This window comes from Phaethon aethereus, assembly GCF_964289735.1.
Source record: "Phaethon aethereus genome assembly, chromosome: 5".
Lineage (NCBI taxonomy): Eukaryota > Metazoa > Chordata > Aves > Phaethontiformes > Phaethontidae > Phaethon > Phaethon aethereus.
This window is the reverse complement of record NC_138579.1, coordinates 7,273,954-7,295,120: the sequence shown is the minus strand read 5'-3', so window position 1 is coordinate 7,295,120 and position 21,167 is coordinate 7,273,954. Positions and strand designations below refer to the sequence as shown.

Sequence of the window (21,167 nt, the reverse complement as noted above, 5' to 3'; positions counted from 1 at the left end):
CTCATTCTTAACCATTTTTTTCTTTTTCTTTGCTTTTCCTTCTGGGTCGCAGAACCATCTGGGTCAGAGTCGCAGGGCAAAGGCAGCCTGTCAGAGGATGAACTCATCAGTGCCATCAAGGAAGCAAAAAGCTTTTCCTTTGAGACCCCAGAGGTGCAGCAGTCACCGACCCTTTCTGCTGAGAAGAGAGACCAGCGGGTCAAACCTGGGCGCCCCGCTGTCTCCTCACCCCTGGATAATGAAGCCAGCAGCGCTGAGTCAGGGGACTCAGAGATTGAGCTGGTCTCAGAGGACCCACTGGCTGCCGAGGAGGCGCTGCACTCCAACTACATGACCTTCAGCCACATTGGAGGGCCTCCTCCATCACCCGCCTCTCCCTCCATTCAGTACAGCATCCTACGTGAGGAGCGGGAGGCCGAGCTCGACAGCGAGCTCATCATCGAGTCCTGCGATGCCTCGTCGGCCTCTGAAGAGAGCCCAAAGAGGGAACAGGACTCCCCTTTGATGAAGCCCATGGTCATGGACATTATCAAGGAAGAGAACAGCTCACGCACTGATGCCTCAGACTACGAAGCAAGTAAAACGACAGAGAGCAGGATGAACAGGGAAAACCTGGCAGAGTCCGCGTCCTACCTGAAATGCTCCTATGTTGCACCGAAAATAGGTGCTGAGCACCCAACCTCTGCTGTCAGCACCGAGGAGCTGAAGGAAAGAATAATCCTGAAGAAACCCATTGAAGAAACTGTTGTTAACCAAAGTAAAGTGTCTTCCAAGGACTCTGGCAAAAGAAGTCCCTTGGCTTCTCCGGTACTGCCGTTTTTAAATAAGCAGAAAGGTAAATGGAGATGTTTATGTTGTTTTTTTGCAATGCTGCTGAGAAAGGGGAGGAAGGAGAAGTGCCTGTTCCTTGCAGGGGAGATGTTAGTAGTGCTGAGCAGGGGGAGCTGCTGGCACTGGATAACCTCACCTCAAAGCTGGGCACGCCTGTGACAATGCACACATCATCTCTGACCTTCCCATCCTCTTCTTTTTCTCCTTTTCCTTTCCCTTAGGAAAAAAAATACTAGTAACAATAATTTTTAGGCTTAAGCATATAGATACTGGATCAAGCAGGAACCCTGGTAACATAAGGCTGATTTGTTCTTCAGGCATCTGGAGAACAAAGAGCAACAAATTATGATTTTTCCTCTGAAATACTACCTGCCTTGCCCCAGGGAAGGGGTGCAATCAGGGCGGTCATCCTGCCCCTCCCAGAAATGTGAGGATAATGTTTTTGAGGATACATGTAGGAAAAAAGAAAGATTCAGAGCATGAGAGGTGTTTGATTTGGTGGGGCTGGGTGTTTCTGACGCTGGTGCAGCTTAAATGAATCTCTCTTGTGGTGGCTGACACCCTCCACCCTGAATAATGAGGGGTTTGTGTATGATTCCAGGCCTAGTGCAGGGAGGTGGGTGGCTTGGGGGTGCTCACCCCAGGTCTGTGTGCCCCTCTGAAAGCCCATTCCCTAATCCAGCTCTGGGACGGGGAAGGCAGGACACTTCCCTGGTACTCAGGTGAGCTCAAGGGAACTTGTCTCCCTGTGGGATCCCTTCTAAGCCAGTGTAGAGCCAGCCAGGTCCAGGCTTGCTGTGCTGGGCACTGAGGTCTGACCCACCCACCAGGCCTCTAGAGTCACCACCACCTTTTGGTCTGAGCTAAAGCCTTGAGGACCAAGGGGTAGCACATGGTCACTGCACATTGACACTGCCAGGGGTCCCTGCAGCCTTGTAACTGGCTTAGTTCACAAGGCACACAAGAGAAAAAGGCATTTTATCCTCTGCAAGATGCCAGCTCTAAATAGGTAGGACCTTTGTATGCCTCTGGCTTTGTAGGCTGGTGTGGGAGGGAGGGACACTGGGGCTGCCCCGTGCCTGCCCTGCTCCCCCTCTGCTGTCTCCCCTGGCTGGGCTGGGGGGCAGCGGTCGTCCACGGCTCTTCTGTTGGCTGGGGGTTTGCAATTCAAAGAGCTGCTGCTTCCTTGCAAACAGCTGGATAGAAATGGAGGGGAGGCAAATCCCACCCCGGCCGCTTAGAGAGCATCTTTTTCTTTTTCCTCAGTGTTTGTGCAGATGTTTGACCACATGATGGCCTGGAGATGTGGCAGACACGTTTAAGTGGCACACTTTTTACAACCGATTTATCTAGCGCTGTGAACCCAAGCGTGCAAGTCTAGTGAGGAAACAGCCTGAACTTGCATGATGTGCTGAGGACTGCAAGATCTGCAATGCAATAAAATATGTTAATACTGATATTCTTAGCAGTAATGAACTAAGAACATCAATAGGCTGAATAAGAAACATGATTATTGCTTGTAAGTATGTTTTCCTGCCAGATTCTCAGAGCTCTGCAACATCACACTCTGCATCTCTGAGCTCCCTCACAGGTAGGATAACCATTTCTCTCTACCCTTCCCAAATTCCCCTTTTGTAGGACTGGCCCAGGCCCTGCCCAAACCCTAGAAGCTGTAGGTGAATTTACCTTCCACACCCTTCCTGCAGTGTCCAGCATTGGGTCTCTGCCAGCATGTTGTGTTCTGTGTGTTGTTCTGGGCACACAACTAACAATTTGGTCTTTGATTTGGGGAAAGTAGTTGGGGAATATCACATGGGCAGCTAGTAACCTGTCCCTTGATTTTGAGATTTCAGGCCCCATTACAATTTTCAGTCCCCCTCAATTGTATTCAGATTTTTTTTGCCTAACTTTTATGTCTCATTTATTTTCTGTCATGGACTAAACTGGTGCTAGCAGAGGCTTGTTCTCATATGGTGGTCAGAGAAAATCCCTGTGTGTGTGAGCAGACTTTCTCCCTGCATTTCAGTGTGCCCATGTTTCCTATCTGTATTCCCAGAGGACAGTAGAGGCAGGATCGTTTCCTCCAGGACAGACACAGGACAGCTAATTACTATTTGGCGGTGCGTACAGGACTATTTCACTATGTGCTTTTCTCCCTTGAGACGCTGCAATGCCTAAGGCAAGGAAAATGGAAACATGAAGCCTCTCAAGAAGATTATTGCTAAAACTTGTGTAACTTTTTAAAGCTGAATTCAAGGTATGGGGGGGGTGGGTTCAAGATAAGAAAATATGGATGATAGTGGGGTCCAGTTTACGCTACCTTCCAGTCACGCGTATTTGCTGCATGGATCACTGTGTCTGGTTGCTAGTTATAATTTTTATGTTGAAGTTGGAGTATGGGGCTCTCCTGACCTGGGAAAGGAGAGCTTGACCCTCAGTCAGACAATTCACATGAAACACTTCAGTGTTTTTTCAGTTATCAGAGGTGAACTGGGGGATGTGTTAACTGGCTGGTGGAACCAGAAAACCCCCATGGATCCTCCCAGGCTCCCATCAGCTTGGAGCTGCAGCAGCTGGCAGGGAAATGATGTGGCAGAGCACATCCAAGGGGACAGGGACTGCCTTTGTAGCACCAACTTGAGGTCTTGGCAGAACTTTACATCACGGCATCCTATGTGTGTCATATGCCAACTCAGATGCACCTGGCAGGCATTTGGCATGGGCCACACTCAGCCAAAGTGACGAGAATAGAGAGAGATGTGGCAGTGCCACACAGTGGAGGTGCAGCAGAATGATGTCACCCAAAGCAAGAACAGTGTCATCGTTCATTAAGAGAATTATCTTAATTATAGTTATCTATCATTAAGAGTATACTAACAATATGTGACTATGTACTTGTTAAAAGGTAGAAAACAGAAAAACCTTCATTGTTTCCTGTTACCTCCTTGTTACATGTCGCCTCAGAAGTGTTGTGCTACCACTGCACATCCTTATTAATATGGAATGGTTTTAGTGATGCTCACAGAGTCCAGGTGGGGACTGATCCCCCTATGGCCATGGCGAGGCCCACCTGAGTTCAGGTCAGTGCTAGCCCAGAGTTTCTGGAGATTCCTAGGAAACTGGTGGATCAAATGAAGCTGTTCGACACACCCAGCTGTAGATTGACACCCAGCTGTAGATCTTTCTGTGGCCTTTGGCCAGCTCATAGCCAGGTATATGTAATTTAAAAATAGTCAGCCATCAGTTTCACATGTGTTAACTATTCCACAGCATGATACTGTACTTCCATCAAGGAGTTTTTTACTTGTATTGATTGCATTAAATACACTTTGCATGGCTCACTAGAAGAGTTTGCCCTGGGCTGGCAAGACAAGAATTGATTTTGAGTGCACCCTCCAGGAAGTACATGGAGAAGCTGTGCGAAGTGAAAGCCCAGCATTCAACCTGACCCCAGGAACACTCTTGCTGATTGTGTTGCTGCTGGCCTGCAGCTTAATCCCTCTGAGACTTTTCTGGTGTGTCTGCTAGGCATGCTGAAATGATGGCCAGTCCCATAAATAACAAGGTAGAGCACAGCAAAGTGTACGTGTGGTTTGTGCAGTGATAATATCTCTGCTTAACATCGGTTGCCATCCAGTGGCAGTAACAAAAATGGGCACTGACTTCCTACCTCCATTTTACTGGAGCTAACTGTTATGATTTGAAAGAGTGGAGCTATTCCTGTGTCGTTAACCACTTGGCAGCCTTGCCTGCTTTTCCGCACGATCAGAAAGATCGCATTGCTTGCTGCAACAACAGGCTTTGTTTTGGCCAGAGTTGCGCAGTTGCTACCTATGTTAGTGTTACCAACTCCTCCGCCTCCCGCAGCGCAGAGGGGAAGGAAGAGCTGTAGCAAGACATTTGCTGTTCGACTCTTGCCCACACATCACTCATGGCATCTCCTCCCAGAGGTGGACACAGCCCTTACACAACAGGGCTTAGAGCCCCTCTGCCTGTGGCTCTGCAGGAAAGGAGGTTGCCTGCTCAATTTCTTTTTTTTTTCCTTTTTTTTTTTTTTTATATTCATCTCAGAGAAGGAAGACCAGTTGTATTTGTGTTTTCTGGTAGCCAGAGCAAGGAATGCAGATTTTTAGGTTTGTTCTAAGAAAACCCTGTCTTGCAACAGATTTTCACAAACTTTGGAAAATGATACAACTGATTGGTGTAGCCTGCACGCTCTGTGACATTGCATAGCCCAGCTGATGTCCAGGCTGGCCTTGCACATGGCTTGGGCATGCAGGAAATTTCAGAAAAGACCTGCTGTCCTGGAAACATGCATCTTTTGGCCTGGGGCAGTTTGCAAGAAACCCAAAAGAAAGGCAGGCTGGGAAGGAGCATTTTGGCTGAGTCCTCTCCTGTCTTCTCTTGCCGTGCCTGTCGGTAACTCTCTGCCAGGGTGTCCTGGTTTACCACATGCTGGTGTCCCACAGCCTGGGGATCTGGTCCTGGGTGGGGATTTCCCTTATGTTGGGGCATCATGTTGCTCTCCATCCTGTCCTTCAATGACAATATTAGGAGATTCCTTCTGCTTGATCCACGTAATGAAATGTGCAGCAGCTTGTTACGTTTCAGATCAAATGTCTCAGCTCAGGTAAAAAAAAAAAAAAAGATGCGGACATTCATAATAATGTTTAATTTTATTTTATTTTTATTTTATGGTGAAATTTAGCATAGGAAAAGGAAAACCAAGGCCCAGGGCTGTGGGGTCATGCTGTCACTCACATTCTAGATGCCATAACTGGCAGGACCAAGGCTCCAGGCAGGGTCCTGCTGGAAATGCAGTCAAATAAAATTCATCATGTAAAATGCTTTATTCTGCAACACAATCCTGTGCCACCCTGCTATAAGGCGTCCTGATTTTTATGCCTTACAAAAGGCTTTTGCAGCATTAATCTGGTTAGTCCACAACAAGAGCATGTCCTTATCACACACCCTTCATGGCTGCTGTGGTTCTAAGCACCCATGAGGCACACCAAGGTTCATGGCCACCCATCTCTATGTGGTGGCCCTGTGTCTCTCAGGTAGTGTCACAAGCTGCAGTCAGGATCACTTCTGGTTTTGGGGTGACACTGGCAAATGCCCTGGGTTGAAAAGCATGTTTGTGCTCCTCCCTGCTTCCTCTCCTCTCATACCATCCTGTGGTGTCCAGGGCTGTCACACAGTGGACAAGCACAAAGCTATGTGGGCTTTTCCCTTTTAATCTCTTGCTGCATCCACCCCTGTTTGGTGCCACAGACAAACTAATTTTACACAGTTTCTCAAGGAGATCATTTTCCAGCAGAGATCTGGGAGAGATCTTGTGTTATTGGGAATGCTTTTTTTGTTCAGCTAAATGTTGTCTGCATTGCGTTAGCACGTCCTTGCTGTTGGAGGAGTTGCTAGTGAGGTATTTTTCTGTGGGAAGGGGATGTTTGGTAGGGTGATTTAGCAATCTGAAGCTCATTTCTCATCTGCATGCTTTCACCAGGCTGGCTCTGCAATCAGCAGCAAGCCAGGCCGTGGCTTAAGCATACGGTAATGTTAGTTTAATATTTTAGTGCCATCTGCTGTAAGTGCCTCCACGCTCTGGCCCATCTGTTTTGCATGCTTCAGTTTGCTTTTTATGGGGCTCCGGTAGCTTTGCATCTTTTGGAAAGTCCCTGCTTGGAGAAGGTGTAGGGGAGAGGGATGTCCTGCCTGGGGTTGGAGTGTCTTCACCTGGCAATGCCATAGGAGGAGTGTGGTAAATCCTGCCTGAAGAAGCAAACATGTGAATCTAGGCCCGGCCTTGCCACGACCTCCTGGAGTAGATTGGTGAACCTCTGTGTGCTTGCTTCCCACATGGAATAATTTAGGTGGGAAGGGACCTGTGGAGGTCCCTGGTCTGACCCCTTGCTCAAAGCAGTTTTCTCAGGTTGCTCAGGCCCTTGTCTGCTTGTACATCTTCTCGGCAAAGGCAGAGGTCTAGGGAGCCTGCAAATCTGAGTCAGTCCTGTGATGCTGCCTCAGCACCAGGAGCTGCAGCCACACTGCAGAGCAAGGTAGAGGAGCGATACCACTCAATGGAGCTTTGCACAGAGTGGGTTGGCAGGAACTCCACAAGGTCCAGAGATCCCATCTCCTGGCCCGCAGCCAGGATCCCTGGTATAGCACTCCTGACAGATGCTCATGAGTTGTTTGGAAAGGCCTGTTGGCAGAGCCTCCACCAGCTCTCAGGCATCTATCGAAAACAGTTGCCGTTCTTCCGTCCTTCTTTACTTTAAGCTAAGCAATTCTAGCTTCTTCAGTTTTACCTCTCTGGTCATGTTTTTGAGCTGTCTGAACTGTCTGGTTGTTGCCTTCGTTCTTTTCTACCACCGGTTGAATACTTTTGAAGAGAACTGGAGAGGGTTCTCGAATGGAGGCTATCCCCGTGCTGATGATGGGTTACTTGCCTGCCCTATAGGCTAGGACTGGGCTCTTAGAGCCCACTGCAGCAGCACAACATTGACTTCCATTGCTGCAAGAGGGATCTCTTCCATATTGCTTGGAAATATCTAAATAGACTTCTGTAGCAGGCTATGCTGACCCATCTTTCCCTACCTGGACTCATTTGACTTCTGTTAATTATCTGCATGATAACAGGAACAGACAAATTTTTGAAGAGTTGGGGAAGCCCAGTGGAAAAAATGAAGTTAACCGTGATAATCTTGCCCATTTCTGAGAAATGGAGAATTTGAATGACTTCCTGCTCAGGCAGTTGAATATCAGCTGAAGTGAGCTTACTCGGTTAATGCAGAGCAGATGAATCAAGGGGACGGGTATTTTCCAAGAACCATGGGCAGGTACCGAATGCAAGATACTCTGCAGACATGACTTAAGGCTTTTCCAGATATCTTCTGGACTCTTTTCCTGAGCAAAATGGTTTCTCTTTCTCCTGGGCTGTCTGACCCCACAGCCCACTTTTGTTCACAAATCTCCTCATACTCTGCTGTACGCAGGGCCCTTCCTCAGTCTACCCTCTTTAGGAATGGATAATGCGCACTCTCAGTTGCAAAACAGTGAAACAGCTGAAGTACAGAGGGTCCTAGAGGAGGAAATGTCACCTGCATTGCTGACGCCCATGCTAGGGCCACACCTCGAGTGCTGGCAGTCGGTCTGTTGTCCAGGCCAGTCTTTTCCTTCCATACATTTATTTGTGCCCGCCACTTCGGCGAAGCCACCGAGGCGAAGGGCTCCGGAGTGAAGGATCGCGCCGGGGGACCCTTCCTGAAGCGGCCAAACTGCGAAGGCGGCAGCACAGGGAGAGAGAGGGTGCCCCAGCCCCCCCCCCCGGCCAGCAGAACAGGCTCTGGGGTCAGCGGCAGCGCTGACTCAGCGCGGCGGGGACTGGAGCAGTGGCGGCAAAAGCCCCTCACTTACAAGAGCACCCTAGGGAGCGCGAGCGACCCAGAACGCGGAGAACAGGGCGGGCAAACAGGACGTGCCGCGTCAGAAGGACGTAGCGTGTCAGTTTGCGCGTCAGTTTGCGCAGGGAAGGCGTGCGGGCAGGGCGCAGTCCCCCCATCGCCCCAGCACTAGAGGCTCTCTGACAAGTGGCCATCGGGCTCAGCCATGGTCGCCACTCGGCTGAAAACCGTGGCCAGAAAGAATGTGGCGACACAGACGGAGCTCCCACTCAGGCACGCGGCTGTCCAAGTATCCGGCTGCCAAGAGTGCCTGAGCCTGTCGGTTGTTCCAGAGACCAACGGGGACACTACCTGTGTGCAGTGCGACCAGGTGAGCGACCTGCTCAGCCTGGGGCAGAGCTGAAAGAGGCCGTGGGGAGGCTGAGGAGCATCAGGGAGTGTGAGAGGGAGAAGGATCGGTGGAGCCACACCCGGCCATCCCTGAGGGAGGGGCAGCTGGTGGAGGCTCCACAAGCAGCAGGGGATCCCCTGTCCTCTTGCTGCTGGGCAGAAGAAGGGGACCTAAGAGATGAGGGGAAATGGAAGCAGGTCCCTGCTTGGAGAGGCAGGTGAATCCCCTCCTGACCTCCCTCACCGTCCCACCTGCCCTTACACAGCAGGTATGGGGCTCTGGAACGTGAGGGACAGGAACATGAGGACCCTGATGAAGGTCCATCCAAGGGGGTGACTAGGGTGAGTCAGCCAGCCCCACACATCAAGACATCCTCTGTTAAGAAAAAAAGGAGGGTAATTGTTGTAGGCAACTCCCTTCCGAGGGGTACAGAGGGCCCAATATGTGACCAGACACAACTCACAGGGAAGTCTGGGTGAGAGATGTCACCAGGAAACTCCCTGGTCTGGTTTGGCCCACTGATTACTACCCACTGTTGGTCCCACAGGTTGGCAGCGATGAGGTTGCACTAAGAAGCCCAAAGGCAATTAAAAGGGACTTCAGAATGCTGGGGCGACTGGTCAATGGAGCGGGAGCACAGGTAGCGTTTTCATCAATCCCTTCAGTGACAGGGAAGAACGCTGAAAGGAACAGGAAAGCACACCCGATCAACACATGGCTCAGAGGCTGGTGCCGTCGTCAGAATTCTGGGTTTTTTGACCATGGGGCGGTTTACGCAGCACCGGGCCTCCTCGCAGCAGATGGAGTGCAACTGTCTCCAAGGGGCAAAAGGATTCTTGCTTATGAGCTGTCAGGCCTCATCAAGAGGGCTTTAAACTAGATTTGAAGGGGGAAGGGGATAAAATCAGGCTCACTAGAGATGAGCCTGGGGATGGCATGCCAGAGTTGAAATCGATAGCCCAGCTCAAAGTGCATCTACACCAATGCACGTAGCATGGGCACCAAACAGGAGGAGCTGGAAGCCATTGTGCAGCTGGACAGCTATGATGTAGTTGCCATCACAGAAACATGGTGAGGTGCTTCTCATGACTGGAGTGCTGCAATGGATGGCTATAAGCTCTTCCAAAGGGATAGGCAAGGAAGGAGAGGTGGTGGGGTGGCTCTGTATGTTAGGGAGTGTTTTGATTGCATAGAAATCGAAGATTGTGAAGACCAAGTAGAGTGCTTGTGGCTAAGGATGAGGGGGAAGGCCAATGAGGCAGATATCCTGCTGGGAGTCTGTTACAGACCACCCAACCAGGATGAAGAGACGGATGAGACATTCTATAAGCGACTGGCAGAAGTCTCACATTCACTGGCCCTTGTTCTTGTGGGGGACTTCAACCTACCGGACATCTGCTGGAAGTATAACACAGCAGAGAGGAAACAGTCTAGGAGGTTCCTGGAGTGTGTGGAGGATAACTTCCTGACACAGCTGGTGAGGGAGCCCACCAGGGGAGGTGTCTTGCTTGACCTGCTGTTTACAAACAGAGAAGGACTGGTGAGAGATGTGGTGGTTGGAGGCCGTCTTGGGCTTAGTGACCACGACATGATAGAATTCTCAGTTGTGAGTGAAGTAAGGAGAGGGATCAGCAAAACTGCTACCATGGACTTCCAGAGGGCAGACTTTGGCCTGTTCAGGTCACTGGTTGAGAGAGTCCCTTGGGAGACAGTCCTGAAGGACAAAGGGGTCCAGGAATGTTGGACAGTCTTCAAGAAGGAAATCTTAAAGGTGCAGGGGCAGGCGGTCCCCATGAGAAGAGCTGGCGGGGAAGGTGACCGGCCTAGCTGAACAGGGAGATTTTGCTGGGACTCAGGGAAAAGAGGAGAGTTTATCACCTCTGGAAGAAGGGGCAGGCAACTCACGAAGAGTACAAGGATCTCATTAGGTCAAGCACAGGGACAAAATTAGAAAGGCAAAAGCCCAGCTAGAGCTCAGTCTGGCCACAGTTGTAAAGGATAATAAAAAATGCTTCTACAAATATATTAAGAACAAAAAGAGAGGCAAGGAGAATCTCCATCCCTTACTGGATATGGCGGGCACCATTGTCTCCAAGGATGAGGACATGGTTGAGGTACTTAATGCCTTCTTTGCCTCAGTCTTTCATAGCCAGACCAGGTATCCGCAGGGTATTCAGCCCCCTGAGCTGGAAGATGGGGATGGAGAGCACAATAACCCCTCCATAATCCAGGAGGAAGCAGTTAAGGACATGTTAAGCCACCTGGACACCCACAAGTCTATGGGGCCTGATGGTACCACCCAAGAGTACTGAGAGAGCTGGCGGAGGAGCTTGCCAAGCCACTCTCCATCATTTATCAGCAGTCCTGGTTAACAGGGGAGGTCCCAGAAGACTGGAGGCTGCCAATGTGACACCCATCTACAAGAAGGGCCAGAAGGAGGATCCTGGGAACTACAGGCCTGCCAGCCTGACCTCCGTACTAGGGAAGATCATGGAGCGGTTCATCTTGAGAGTGCTCACAGGGCATGTGCAGGACAACCAAAGGATCAGGCCCAGCCAGCATGGGTTCATGAAAGGCAGGTCCTGCTTGACCAACCTGATCTCCTTCTATGACCAGGTGACCCGTCTAGTGGATGAGGGAAAGACTGTGGACATTGTCTACCTGGACTTTAGTAAAGCCTTTGACAGCGTCTCCCACAGCATTCTCCTGGAGAAACTGGCAGCTCGTGGCTTAGACAGGTTTACTCTTCGCTGGGTAAAGAACTGGCTGGATGGCCAAGCCCAGAGAGTTGTGGTGAACAGCGTTAAATCCGGCTGGCGGCCGGTCACAAGCGGTGTTCCCCAGGGCTTGATTCTGGGCCCAGTCGTATTCAATATCTTTATAGATGATCTGGATGAGGGAATCGAGTGCTCCCTCAGTAAGTTTGCAGATGACACCAAGTTGGGTGGGAGTGTTGATCTGCTGGAGGGTAAGAGGGCTCTGCAGAGGGATCTGGAGAGGCTGGATCGATGGGCTGAGGTCAACTGTATGAGGTTTAATAAGGCCAAGTGCTGGGTCCTGCACTTTGGCCACAACAACCCCATGCAACGCTACAGGCTTGGGGAGGAGTGGCTGGAGAGCTGCCCGGCAGAAAGGGACCTGGGGGTGCTGGTTGACAGCCGGCTGAACATGAGCCGTCAGTGTGCCCAGGTGGCCAAGAAGGCCAACAGCGTCCTGGCCTGTATCAGCACTAGCATGGCCAGCAGGAGTAGGGAAGTGATCGTGCCCCTGTACTCGGCACTGGTGAGGCTGCACCTTGAATCCTGTGTTCAGTTTTGGGCCCCTCACTACAAGAGGGACATTGAGGTGCTGGAGCGTGTCCAGAGAAGGGCAACGAAGCTGGTGAGGGGGCTGGAGCACAAGTCTTATGAGGAGCCGCTGAGGGAACTGGGGTTATTCAGTCTGGAGAAGAGGAGGCTGAGGGGAGACCTCATTGCTCTCTACAACTACCTGAAAGGAGGTTGTGGTGAGGTGGGCGCTGGTCTCTTCTCCCAAGTGACCAGCAATAGGACGAGAGGAAATGGCCTCAAGTCGCGCCAGGGGAGGTTTAGATTGGATACTAGGAAAAATTTCTTCACCAAGTGTGTGGTCAAGCATTGGAACAGGCTGCCCAGGGAGGTGGTGGAGTCGCCATCTCTGGAAATGTTCAGAAAACGTGTGGATGTGGCACTTCAGGACATGGTTTAGGGGACATGGTGGCACTGGATTAACGGTTGGACTTGATGATCTTGAAGGTCCTTTCCAACCTTGGTGATTCTGTGATTGCCCTTATATGCGGTCAGGGACGAATTTAAGACTAAGGTGGTGGGCAGGAGACAATGCAGCTAAGGCATGCTCCAGTCTGCTCTTGTCTCTCTGCTCTGATGCTTGTTTTTCCTTGGCTTTGTGGCCTAGCAACCCACAGTTATAGCAAAAACGGCCAATGAGCCATTTATTGGCCAAAAATGGCCAGTAAAGAGTAAGAAAACAGTTTTAAATTAAAGTGTCTGAGGCATGCAGAGCTGCAGCCAGGAGTGAGGGGTGATTTTCTTACTGCAAACAGTTTCATACCAAGGATTCACCGTTCCACATTATATTTTTTATATTTTGGGAGGTTTTGCATTGGTAGACCAAGAGGTCTTGACTTCCAGCTACTTTGCAATTCTGCTTTTGCTCCATTCAAGGAATCTAAAAAATTACTTTGAACATATGATAAGATATAAACAGCAAGCTGTGATGACATGGACTCTGCAGACGCATTTAGATGGCCTCATTTCACAGGGTCTCACTCCAGAGACTTTTGAATGACCAAGGCAGTGGGGTCCCAGACACCTCCAGCCACAGTGACTGGAGGAGTTTCCCCATTCCAGCTGAGCTGCCCCATCAGCAACTCATGGTTGTGTTCCTCTGCCCATGGAGGAAGAGAGGGAACTTCACAGCCACTCTTTTTCACTGTGGGCCAAGCAGTATGGCCTGCCTCCCCATTTCTGGACAGTTAATGCAATTCAGCTGCCACATGACAGCTTGTTGTAAGTGTCAAGCTGTGATAACTCAGCCAGAGCTGAGCTGGAGAAACGTGGAGATGTGCAGGTCATGGTGGTGGAAATAAGCAGTGTGCGCACTGGCAGGTTTGTGCTGCACATGGTTTCTCTTCCACTCCTCCCAAACCCTTTTTTTTTTTGAAGGAGGAAGGAGTTTGGCACTTTCTAGCCTTAGGAGTGGTTGCAGGGCCACCTGCCCTTTCTGCAGAGGGGACAAGGAGGGCTCATGTATGGTCAGATGCTGGCTCTGGGGTTCTCCCTGGAGTCCTGGTCTGGTGGAAGCATAGCAGGACCTCTTAGGTGAGAAGCTGTCACTTAGAGGAGTTGCCTAAGCCCTGGAAAGGGTCAGGGTAAAGCAAAGAACAGGGGATTTTCTTTTTTCTCTGCAAATGATGGTTTGCTTGGGCAGTGGCTGGGATCAGTAACCACGAAGTGCAATGATACCCTCTCATGATTAGCACCATGCACATATACCAGAGCATGACCTTGATATCACCTTCGGAAATGTCTCAATAAATCTCATGCCCTTCAGAGCACAACCTGTGTTGTCCATAACCTGAGCATTTGTCCCATTTCACTTCTGGCATCTGTTTCCTCCCCTGATTTTTGTCCGTGCTCTTGAAATTACTCCTCATGTGTTGGGTAAGGTCAAACTCCTAATGCGTAAGTGTTGAAGCATCTTAAACACAGTGACTGGATGCTCAGAGGTGCTTTTAAAATGGGGCATAGCTTAACATATGTTGTGGTTTAACCCCAGCTGGCAACTAAGCCCCATACAGCTGGTCACTCACTCCCCCCCATGGTGGGATGGGAGAGAGAACTGGAAGGGTAAAAGTGAGGAAAATTGTAGGTTGAGATAAAGACAGTTTACTAGGTAAAGCAAAAGCTACGCACACAAGCAAAGCAAAACAAGGAATTCATTCACCACTCCCCATGGGCAGGCAGGGGTTCAGCTGTGCCCAGGGAAGCGGGGCTCCATCATGGCTAACAGTTACTTGGGAAGACAAATGCCATCACTCCGAATGTCCCTCCCTCCTTCTTCCCCAGCTCTATATACTGGGCATGACACCATATGGTATGGAATATCCCTCTGGCCAGCCTGGGTCAGCTGTCCCGGCTGTGCCCCCTCCCAGCTCCCCGTGCCCCCCTGCCTGCTCGCTGGCGGGGCAGCACGAGAAGCTGGAGAGTCCTTGACTGCTCAGCAACAACTGAAACCATCAGCACGTTGTCAACATTACTTTTATCGCAAATCCAAAACACAAGCACTATTCCAGCTCTCGGGAAGAAAATTAATTCTATCATCCCAGCCAAAACCAGGGCAATGTAGGAAGATCATATGTCTTCTCTCGGGACTGATATCCACTCCACTGCCTCTGTGTGAGTTAAGTGTAGAGCTATAAAAATTTATAGGCCTTATCCTTCTCTTTTCTTATATCTTCCCTTTAAGAGCAAAGGACTGCCTCTGAAGAGCTGTCATAAGTCATAGCACTCAAACAGAAGTATACAGACTTTTCTGATAGATACAACACAAGATGGTGTTTAAAAAATGTTTCTGCCAGGTCAAGATTACCTCCTGACCAGTAAAGAAAAAAAAAAAGAGCTACTTGTTTGACTGTATAGGTGCCTGATGGTTATGTCAAATGTTTAAATATCAAAGTCATGAATGGCAAAGTCTAAGCCAAGTGCAGTGTGTTGGTGGGTATCTGTATACAAACAGGAACCTGACCAGAAGAGGTCCAAAGAAGAAAGATGTGTAATGTGTGAAGGTCTTTCTCTGCGAGCTGCGCTGCATTAGCCCACTGCCTGCTCTGCCTCTGTCCACATCCATGTCCATGTCTTGCCAAGCTGAGCACCCAAGGATGGCCCAGTCCTGCTCCTGGGGAAGGCTGCAGGGAGACAACCACTGCTCATGAGTGATTTTTCTGTTCATGCAGACAAACCTCGACTGCAGAATTGCTCGCAGTTTAAGCATGCTTTAAAAGCCAGAATCTTGACACGGTGTCCCTTTTGGTCTCTCTTGGTGTCAGCGATCAATGACTCAGCTTTCAGGCAGGCTGTGACACTGACAATCTGATGGTAGCCACTTTTTCCCAGATGCCTAGGAATGGCGATGCTTGGCCTGGATACTCCCAGCAGATTTGTTATTGACAGAGGAATCTAACACCTATTGATAGCTTTTCTGTGGCAGACACAATATATATAGTAAGGAGAGATGTTTATTCTGGGTGTATAGAAACAAGAAAGAAAAAAACCAACCCATATATAATGATGGGGAAAAGTTATACTGCCTGCAAGGCTTTTCTGTAAATGATGTTAAAGAGCTTTCTCTGTGCCACTGCAAATTTTTAGCTCAGAAGGTGCTTAGGGAAGTTTATATACTATAATACAAATTAGGTAAAGGAAAAATCAAAACATTTTTGTTTTATGGACACAGAATATTTTGCCTCTTAATGCAATCTTCTCATAAATGTAGTGTTTTGCTGGGAACTTCTGGAATGTTTTGTTTTCTGAGCTGCTAGAAGTGCTGCTTCTGAACCTCTGCAGTGCTCTGTGAGTTGGGAATCATGGGTTTTCACCAGTTTCATTGATTAATTCAAATGAGTTTGGACTCATTTCAGGTCAGATTTAAATTTATTATTAAGGTCTGGTGATATAAAATACATCTCTAGTTCTCAAGGAGAGGTGAAATACAAACTTTTGAACATCTTTGCCTGTTACAGGGTGGCTCTAATTCTTCAGATGTTAAGCAGCATAAGGACTTCCCTGAGTATTGCTATTTGTGTCTGGTAGATAGTATGAGGTTAAAATTAACGTATTTGACTGTTGTGAAGGGAGTGTGTGTCATAGATCTCCATTGGGAATAAAACCTGGAGGTGGGTATTGATTTTGCTGGTGTTTTTCTTTAGCTTCTGAGGGTGCACTGATGAATGGGACATAATAGCAATACTGACTGAAAAGGGGATTTTTTTTCTTCTTTTCCTTGGGAGGCTACTGTGTTCATGTGAATTCAGGACAATATAGAAAATAAGGGACGTGTAATGATCTAACAATTCAAAGGGCTTGATTTCCCCCCATGAAGAAAGTGTGATGTTTTTGAAATTTTGACTCTTAATCTTATCTTGATTACCACTTTCTTTTGTTTCATTACTCTGCAGTAATTTTTTCCCAACTCTCTTGACCTTTACCCATCTTGGGCAATTATACCCACTGCTTTTTCCAGATAGGTATCACAGTTATCCTCTCTTCCCCCTGTGGCTCTGACAGCAACCCGATGGTTACATGGGAACTGTAGCAGTGAGAGGTCATTCTGGTGTTTTGCTTTTGCAGCACTTCATTTGTCTGTGAAGAATACAAAAAAGTATGGAAAAAAAATAATGCACAAGAGGACAGGTCAGTTTGGATTGGCAATAAGCTTCTACCTCCACTACAGGTGTGCCAGATGCTAGCCTGCCTGTGGTGGAGACATTTGGTGATGTCAAGGTTGCTTAAATCAGCTCTAGCAATGAAAGTGAAGGTTTGTTGTTTTGGTAGTGATTGATTTCACAAGTGCTATGAGTCTGGGGGACTCCAGCTGAGCATTGTTTATGAAAATAGGGCATATAAAGATTCCTGTGCTTCTGAAATAGGTGTTTCTCCATTCAAGAGGACTGACTGTTTCCTGCATATTCAGGGCTCAGAAGACACAAAGCATGAGTATTTTGAAAGCTACGTTACACCGCAGTGAATATGTCATGGGGGAAAACACTGTCAGTTAGGTTGCTTTTAGGTGAACAGCTCTTTGCTTTCCCAGAAGCCTCATTTTAGGGTTTATCTTCCTTGCAGCTTCAACTTGACTCACAGGTCTATGCACTGAAAGCTCTTTGGTATCACTTGCTCAGAGAAACCAACTGGTGACATGTGATTTTATGTGGAATTGGTGATCTCTTCCAAAGGTTTCAGCTGGTGGTGGACTTTGCTTCACGTCGCAGCTCCCTGGAGGAGTCTTCTGTAACATGGGCACTGATTAGGTCCACCTGGGAGCTGCTAGTGCTCCAGTACTTTCCTGCAATTCTCTAACATCCCTGGAAAAGGTGTACAGGCTTCCTCACAGTTCATATGAAAATAATCCACAACTCAGTTCATTAGAGTGCAAACTACTGTGAGAAGTGACCTCAGGAGTCCTCTAGAGCTGGGGTAACTTGAGAGGCACAAAAATAACACAGATAATCAGTATTACTTTTGCAAACAGCCATGTCTTAGAGAGAGAAGGCTTGCAAGGCAGGAAATTTAGCTTGCATTAAGCATTTGGCATTAGACTATACAGATTGCCAGGTAAAGTAGGAATCTCAGTAAAGACTGTCCCCTTTCAAACTGGATCCTAAAGAATAATTTGCCAGGGAAACGGCTCTTGGTGTTGCTACATCATCTGGCTAGATGAAAAGACTGTTGGAGCAGCACATTTCATACAAATGAGCAAAATGTGGGGTTTTTTTAGTTACTACTTATCTTTTAAATGGAAGGTGCAATGAGATTGCAGAATTTGAGGGAAAAAACAAATGCAGGTTTCCAAGGTCTCATACCACCCACGGCCTGGCTGGTATCAACCTTCTGCCTTGCTTGATGTTACTTGGGATCCAGAGTGGTGTAAGATCAAAACCCAGCCTCTGACAATCCTGGAGACACTTTTCACAGCAGCTCATTTAAAAGCAGCCTCAGATCTATGGTCACTCAGTGAGTGCCTTCGGCAGAGGAAGGCATTGCACAGACAGGATTTTCTCCTCTCTTTTAGAAATATAGAGAGTTCCTTAGAGAGGCAGAGGAGAGTTATTGCATATATCCTAATGAAATGCTGATAACATCCACAAAACAAGGTCTGTATCTGGGCAACCAGCAAGGAGAAGAGTATGAGAGCTTACGGAAAAGCCAGCGGAGATTAATAGTCAGGATTTCTGAAGGTTACTTTGTTGGCTAATGTACCACTGAAACAAGAGCAGCTTTGCTTACTTGCTTAGGTTAAGTGCAAGAGCTTTTTCAAAGAACGGAAGTTACTTTCCAAAGTGAGAGAATGGGCTGCCACCGCTGTTCGTCTCAGATGCCTGCACAGGAGCTGCTGCAGCTTCGCTGCTGCTGCTGAGACAACAGGCCCATGTATACCCTCAGCTGAAAGCAAAAGGTTTATTGCTCCACCCAGCGAGTCATAAAATGAGTCGGATTTAATAAAACTCATAGTAGCAATTGTGCCTTCTGAAACGAGCAATCACCTATACATTTTATTTGCACAGACTGTTATTGCAGCTGGGTATTACATGCTGGCTCTGCTCCCTGGTGCTCTCAGACATGGACATGCAAACTGGGCCAGAAGTTGCATGTGCAGTTATGTCTGATGTTCCAGAGAAACAGCCCCTGGTCCTTGTAGGCAAAGGGTCTGAGCAGCGGGATTTTTCAGATGATTCAGTCACAGTGACAGGACTACTAGAAGCAATGAACCTATAGGTTTTGTCCGTGCTGAGAGGCTCACTTTTCTCAACGCTGCAGGTTGGCAGTGAGGGACAGTGAAACAGCCCAAGTCTCCAGGCAAAACAAGAGAGGAGATGATATTACTGTCATCTTACAGATAGGATGCTGAAACACATGCACACCCATCTTAAAGCCCCTTTGTGTAGAAAAGCTAGTGAAAAAAGGACTGAGATCGACTAATTTATTATATGCTTAATTGATTTGTTGGGTGTGATGAATTGATTTCACTGCGATAACACCAGGAATACACAACAGAACTGGGAAATGACCCCAGGTTTTTCTGAATCCTGGTTTGTGAGATTTTCCTTATCGCCTGATTATTGGCCCTTGTATCTGATAGATGTCTGTAAAAAAATAGTGGGTTTCTCCATCATTCAAAGTGGCAGTGAGCAGGAGCAGCAAGGCACCATGCATTGCGCAGAATGGTCAGCAGTATCCCATTTCTATCAAAGGGGTTATTTCCATATATATAGGTATATTTACATATAGCTATGGCAATGTGCTTTCTACTTGTAGATCTTGCTCCTCCAGCAGCAATGAAGGGGAGATTATGTTGGAATGAAGTTTAAATTCATAGGCCAAAGAATTGATCCTACTAAGTGCTGAAGCAGCTTTTACGCGTGCTTCATGGTGCTGAATTATTCATTGAGCTGGCCAGGCAAACTGACATTGCAAAGGGAAATGAATGTGGGTGCTGGAGAGAAAACGCCAAAGGACTTGTCAGCCAAATGCCCCCATGTCACAGATTTCACAGAGGATCTGGCCTGGGATCCCACCCTGTAAGTGCTGGTTGCTGCTGGGTGCAAGCCTTCTGTAAAGTAGAGAGTCAATGTTTTGGCCATGCACACAGGTGTGACTTTAGTGATGCTTGTGGGGCCAGATTAGCTCAGTCTGTGATGGGAGACCTTCCTTTTGAGGGGAGGTACTGCAAAGAGCTGATAGTGGCCAGCAGGCAGATGTCTAGGGCCAGTGGTATTAATGGGGCAACTGTGATATAGCAGGTAGAGCCATGAAGACAGAAAGATTAACCCCCGTCAGCCACATCTGTCTGGAGATCATGCTGTCTCCTCTTATTCCCTTTAAAAGTGTCTTGTTTTCTTCTGTTCCCGCTCCTTTGGTTGAAAGTCAATCACAAATTTTGCAATGTCTTCCCCCAATGCTCTTTGTCCACGTGAGACCCCTGTTCCCAGACCAATCTGGGTATCTGTCTGCAGGTATCCTCCCTCTCTCCTCAACTTCAAATCCCATAGAAACAGGGGAACAACGTCTCATCAAACTGTTCTGCATTACACCACTGTGTTTTGAGGGAAAGGAGGGAACTGAAGCCTCGTCTTTAGCATGGTTAGGATCTGACCCTCTTCCCAGGGACAGTCTGAACAGAGGCATTGCCTTTGCAGTATTCACTGTGCTACAGCCCACAGCAGTAGCTAAGAGGAGTATCTGGGATGAGCAGTAGCCATCTAACACATACTTGATGCTACATGGCGGGGGCTGAAAAGATCAATGTGATAATCACGGACTCACAGGCCTGACTATGCTGTGGTTTGAGTCCTGCTTGGGGAGCAGAATCGTTTCCTGGCACCTCTCTGTCTGCTAAGACTAGAAATGTTGCCTCAAATACCATGTAAATGGCTCTACTACATATAGCTGAGCTCTCCCGGGTATTCTGGAAGAAAATATTCAGAGCACTTGGCTTCAGTTCCTGTTGTTGTTTCTCTGATTTGGAGATGCTGGCAGCTGAGATTTTCAGGATTTATTCAGATGCAGGCTTTGGTTTTGCCCTGTGGGCAAGGGTGGAGTTCAGATCTGCAGTTTCTATTCATGGATTTGAGTCAGGCATAGATATGTATCATACCTATATGTATAATTCTATACCTAAGTCTTCCCCCTTCTGCCTGCTTTGTGCTTTCTTAGTAGAGAGAGTTCCTAGTGCTGCTGAATGGAGGTTTTGCAGAGAAAGAAATGGGAAGAGTCCATCTTTATTAGCTTATCTTGGGTAATCCCCACCGAAAGGAAAAGAGATTTGAAAAATCAAATCACTGAAGAAGGTTGTGCCATGCATTTTGGTTTTGTGTAGTTTTTTTTAACAAGATTTAACTGTGGGGGTTTGGCTCTTTCCAGAAAGGTGAGAACGCAACACACTTTTGGCTGTCACTCCTGCAGGATTTCGCTTTTGCTGACCAAAGTGAAGAGTCTGTAAAATGCTGTGCATCCTTTTAGCATATTTCAAACCAAAATAGGAAGAGAGGGGATGTAAATACTAACTGGAATTGTGTATCAGAGAGCACCCAGGGATCCATATTTGGATAATCTGCATTGCAAGAGAAGTCAGGGGAATAGCAGATGACTTTGAAAGGCTGTAGTGCTAGATGTGTTTCTTAACATGCACAAATTGCTCCCTGATTTCATAAGGAAAAAGAGAGCTCTGCACTGATTATTGTTTTTAGATCTTATTTTAGTTGTAGTGCCTGGAGACCCAGTCAA

The 21,167-nt window shown here is 48.0% G+C and overlaps 1 protein-coding gene across 1 annotated transcript in view; it reads left to right on the top strand.

Moving 5' to 3' along the window:
* RTN1 (reticulon 1) overlaps positions 1 to 21,167 on the top strand; it is a gene marked incomplete at its 5' end in the record, with an annotated part of 124,701 nt that overhangs the window by 71,430 nt on the left and 32,104 nt on the right. Inside the window, one exon of the mRNA XM_082000363.1 lies at positions 53 to 835. Within this exon, the coding sequence (XP_081856489.1) occupies positions 53 to 835 (783 nt within the window). The remainder of the gene's footprint in view (positions 1 to 52; positions 836 to 21,167) is intronic.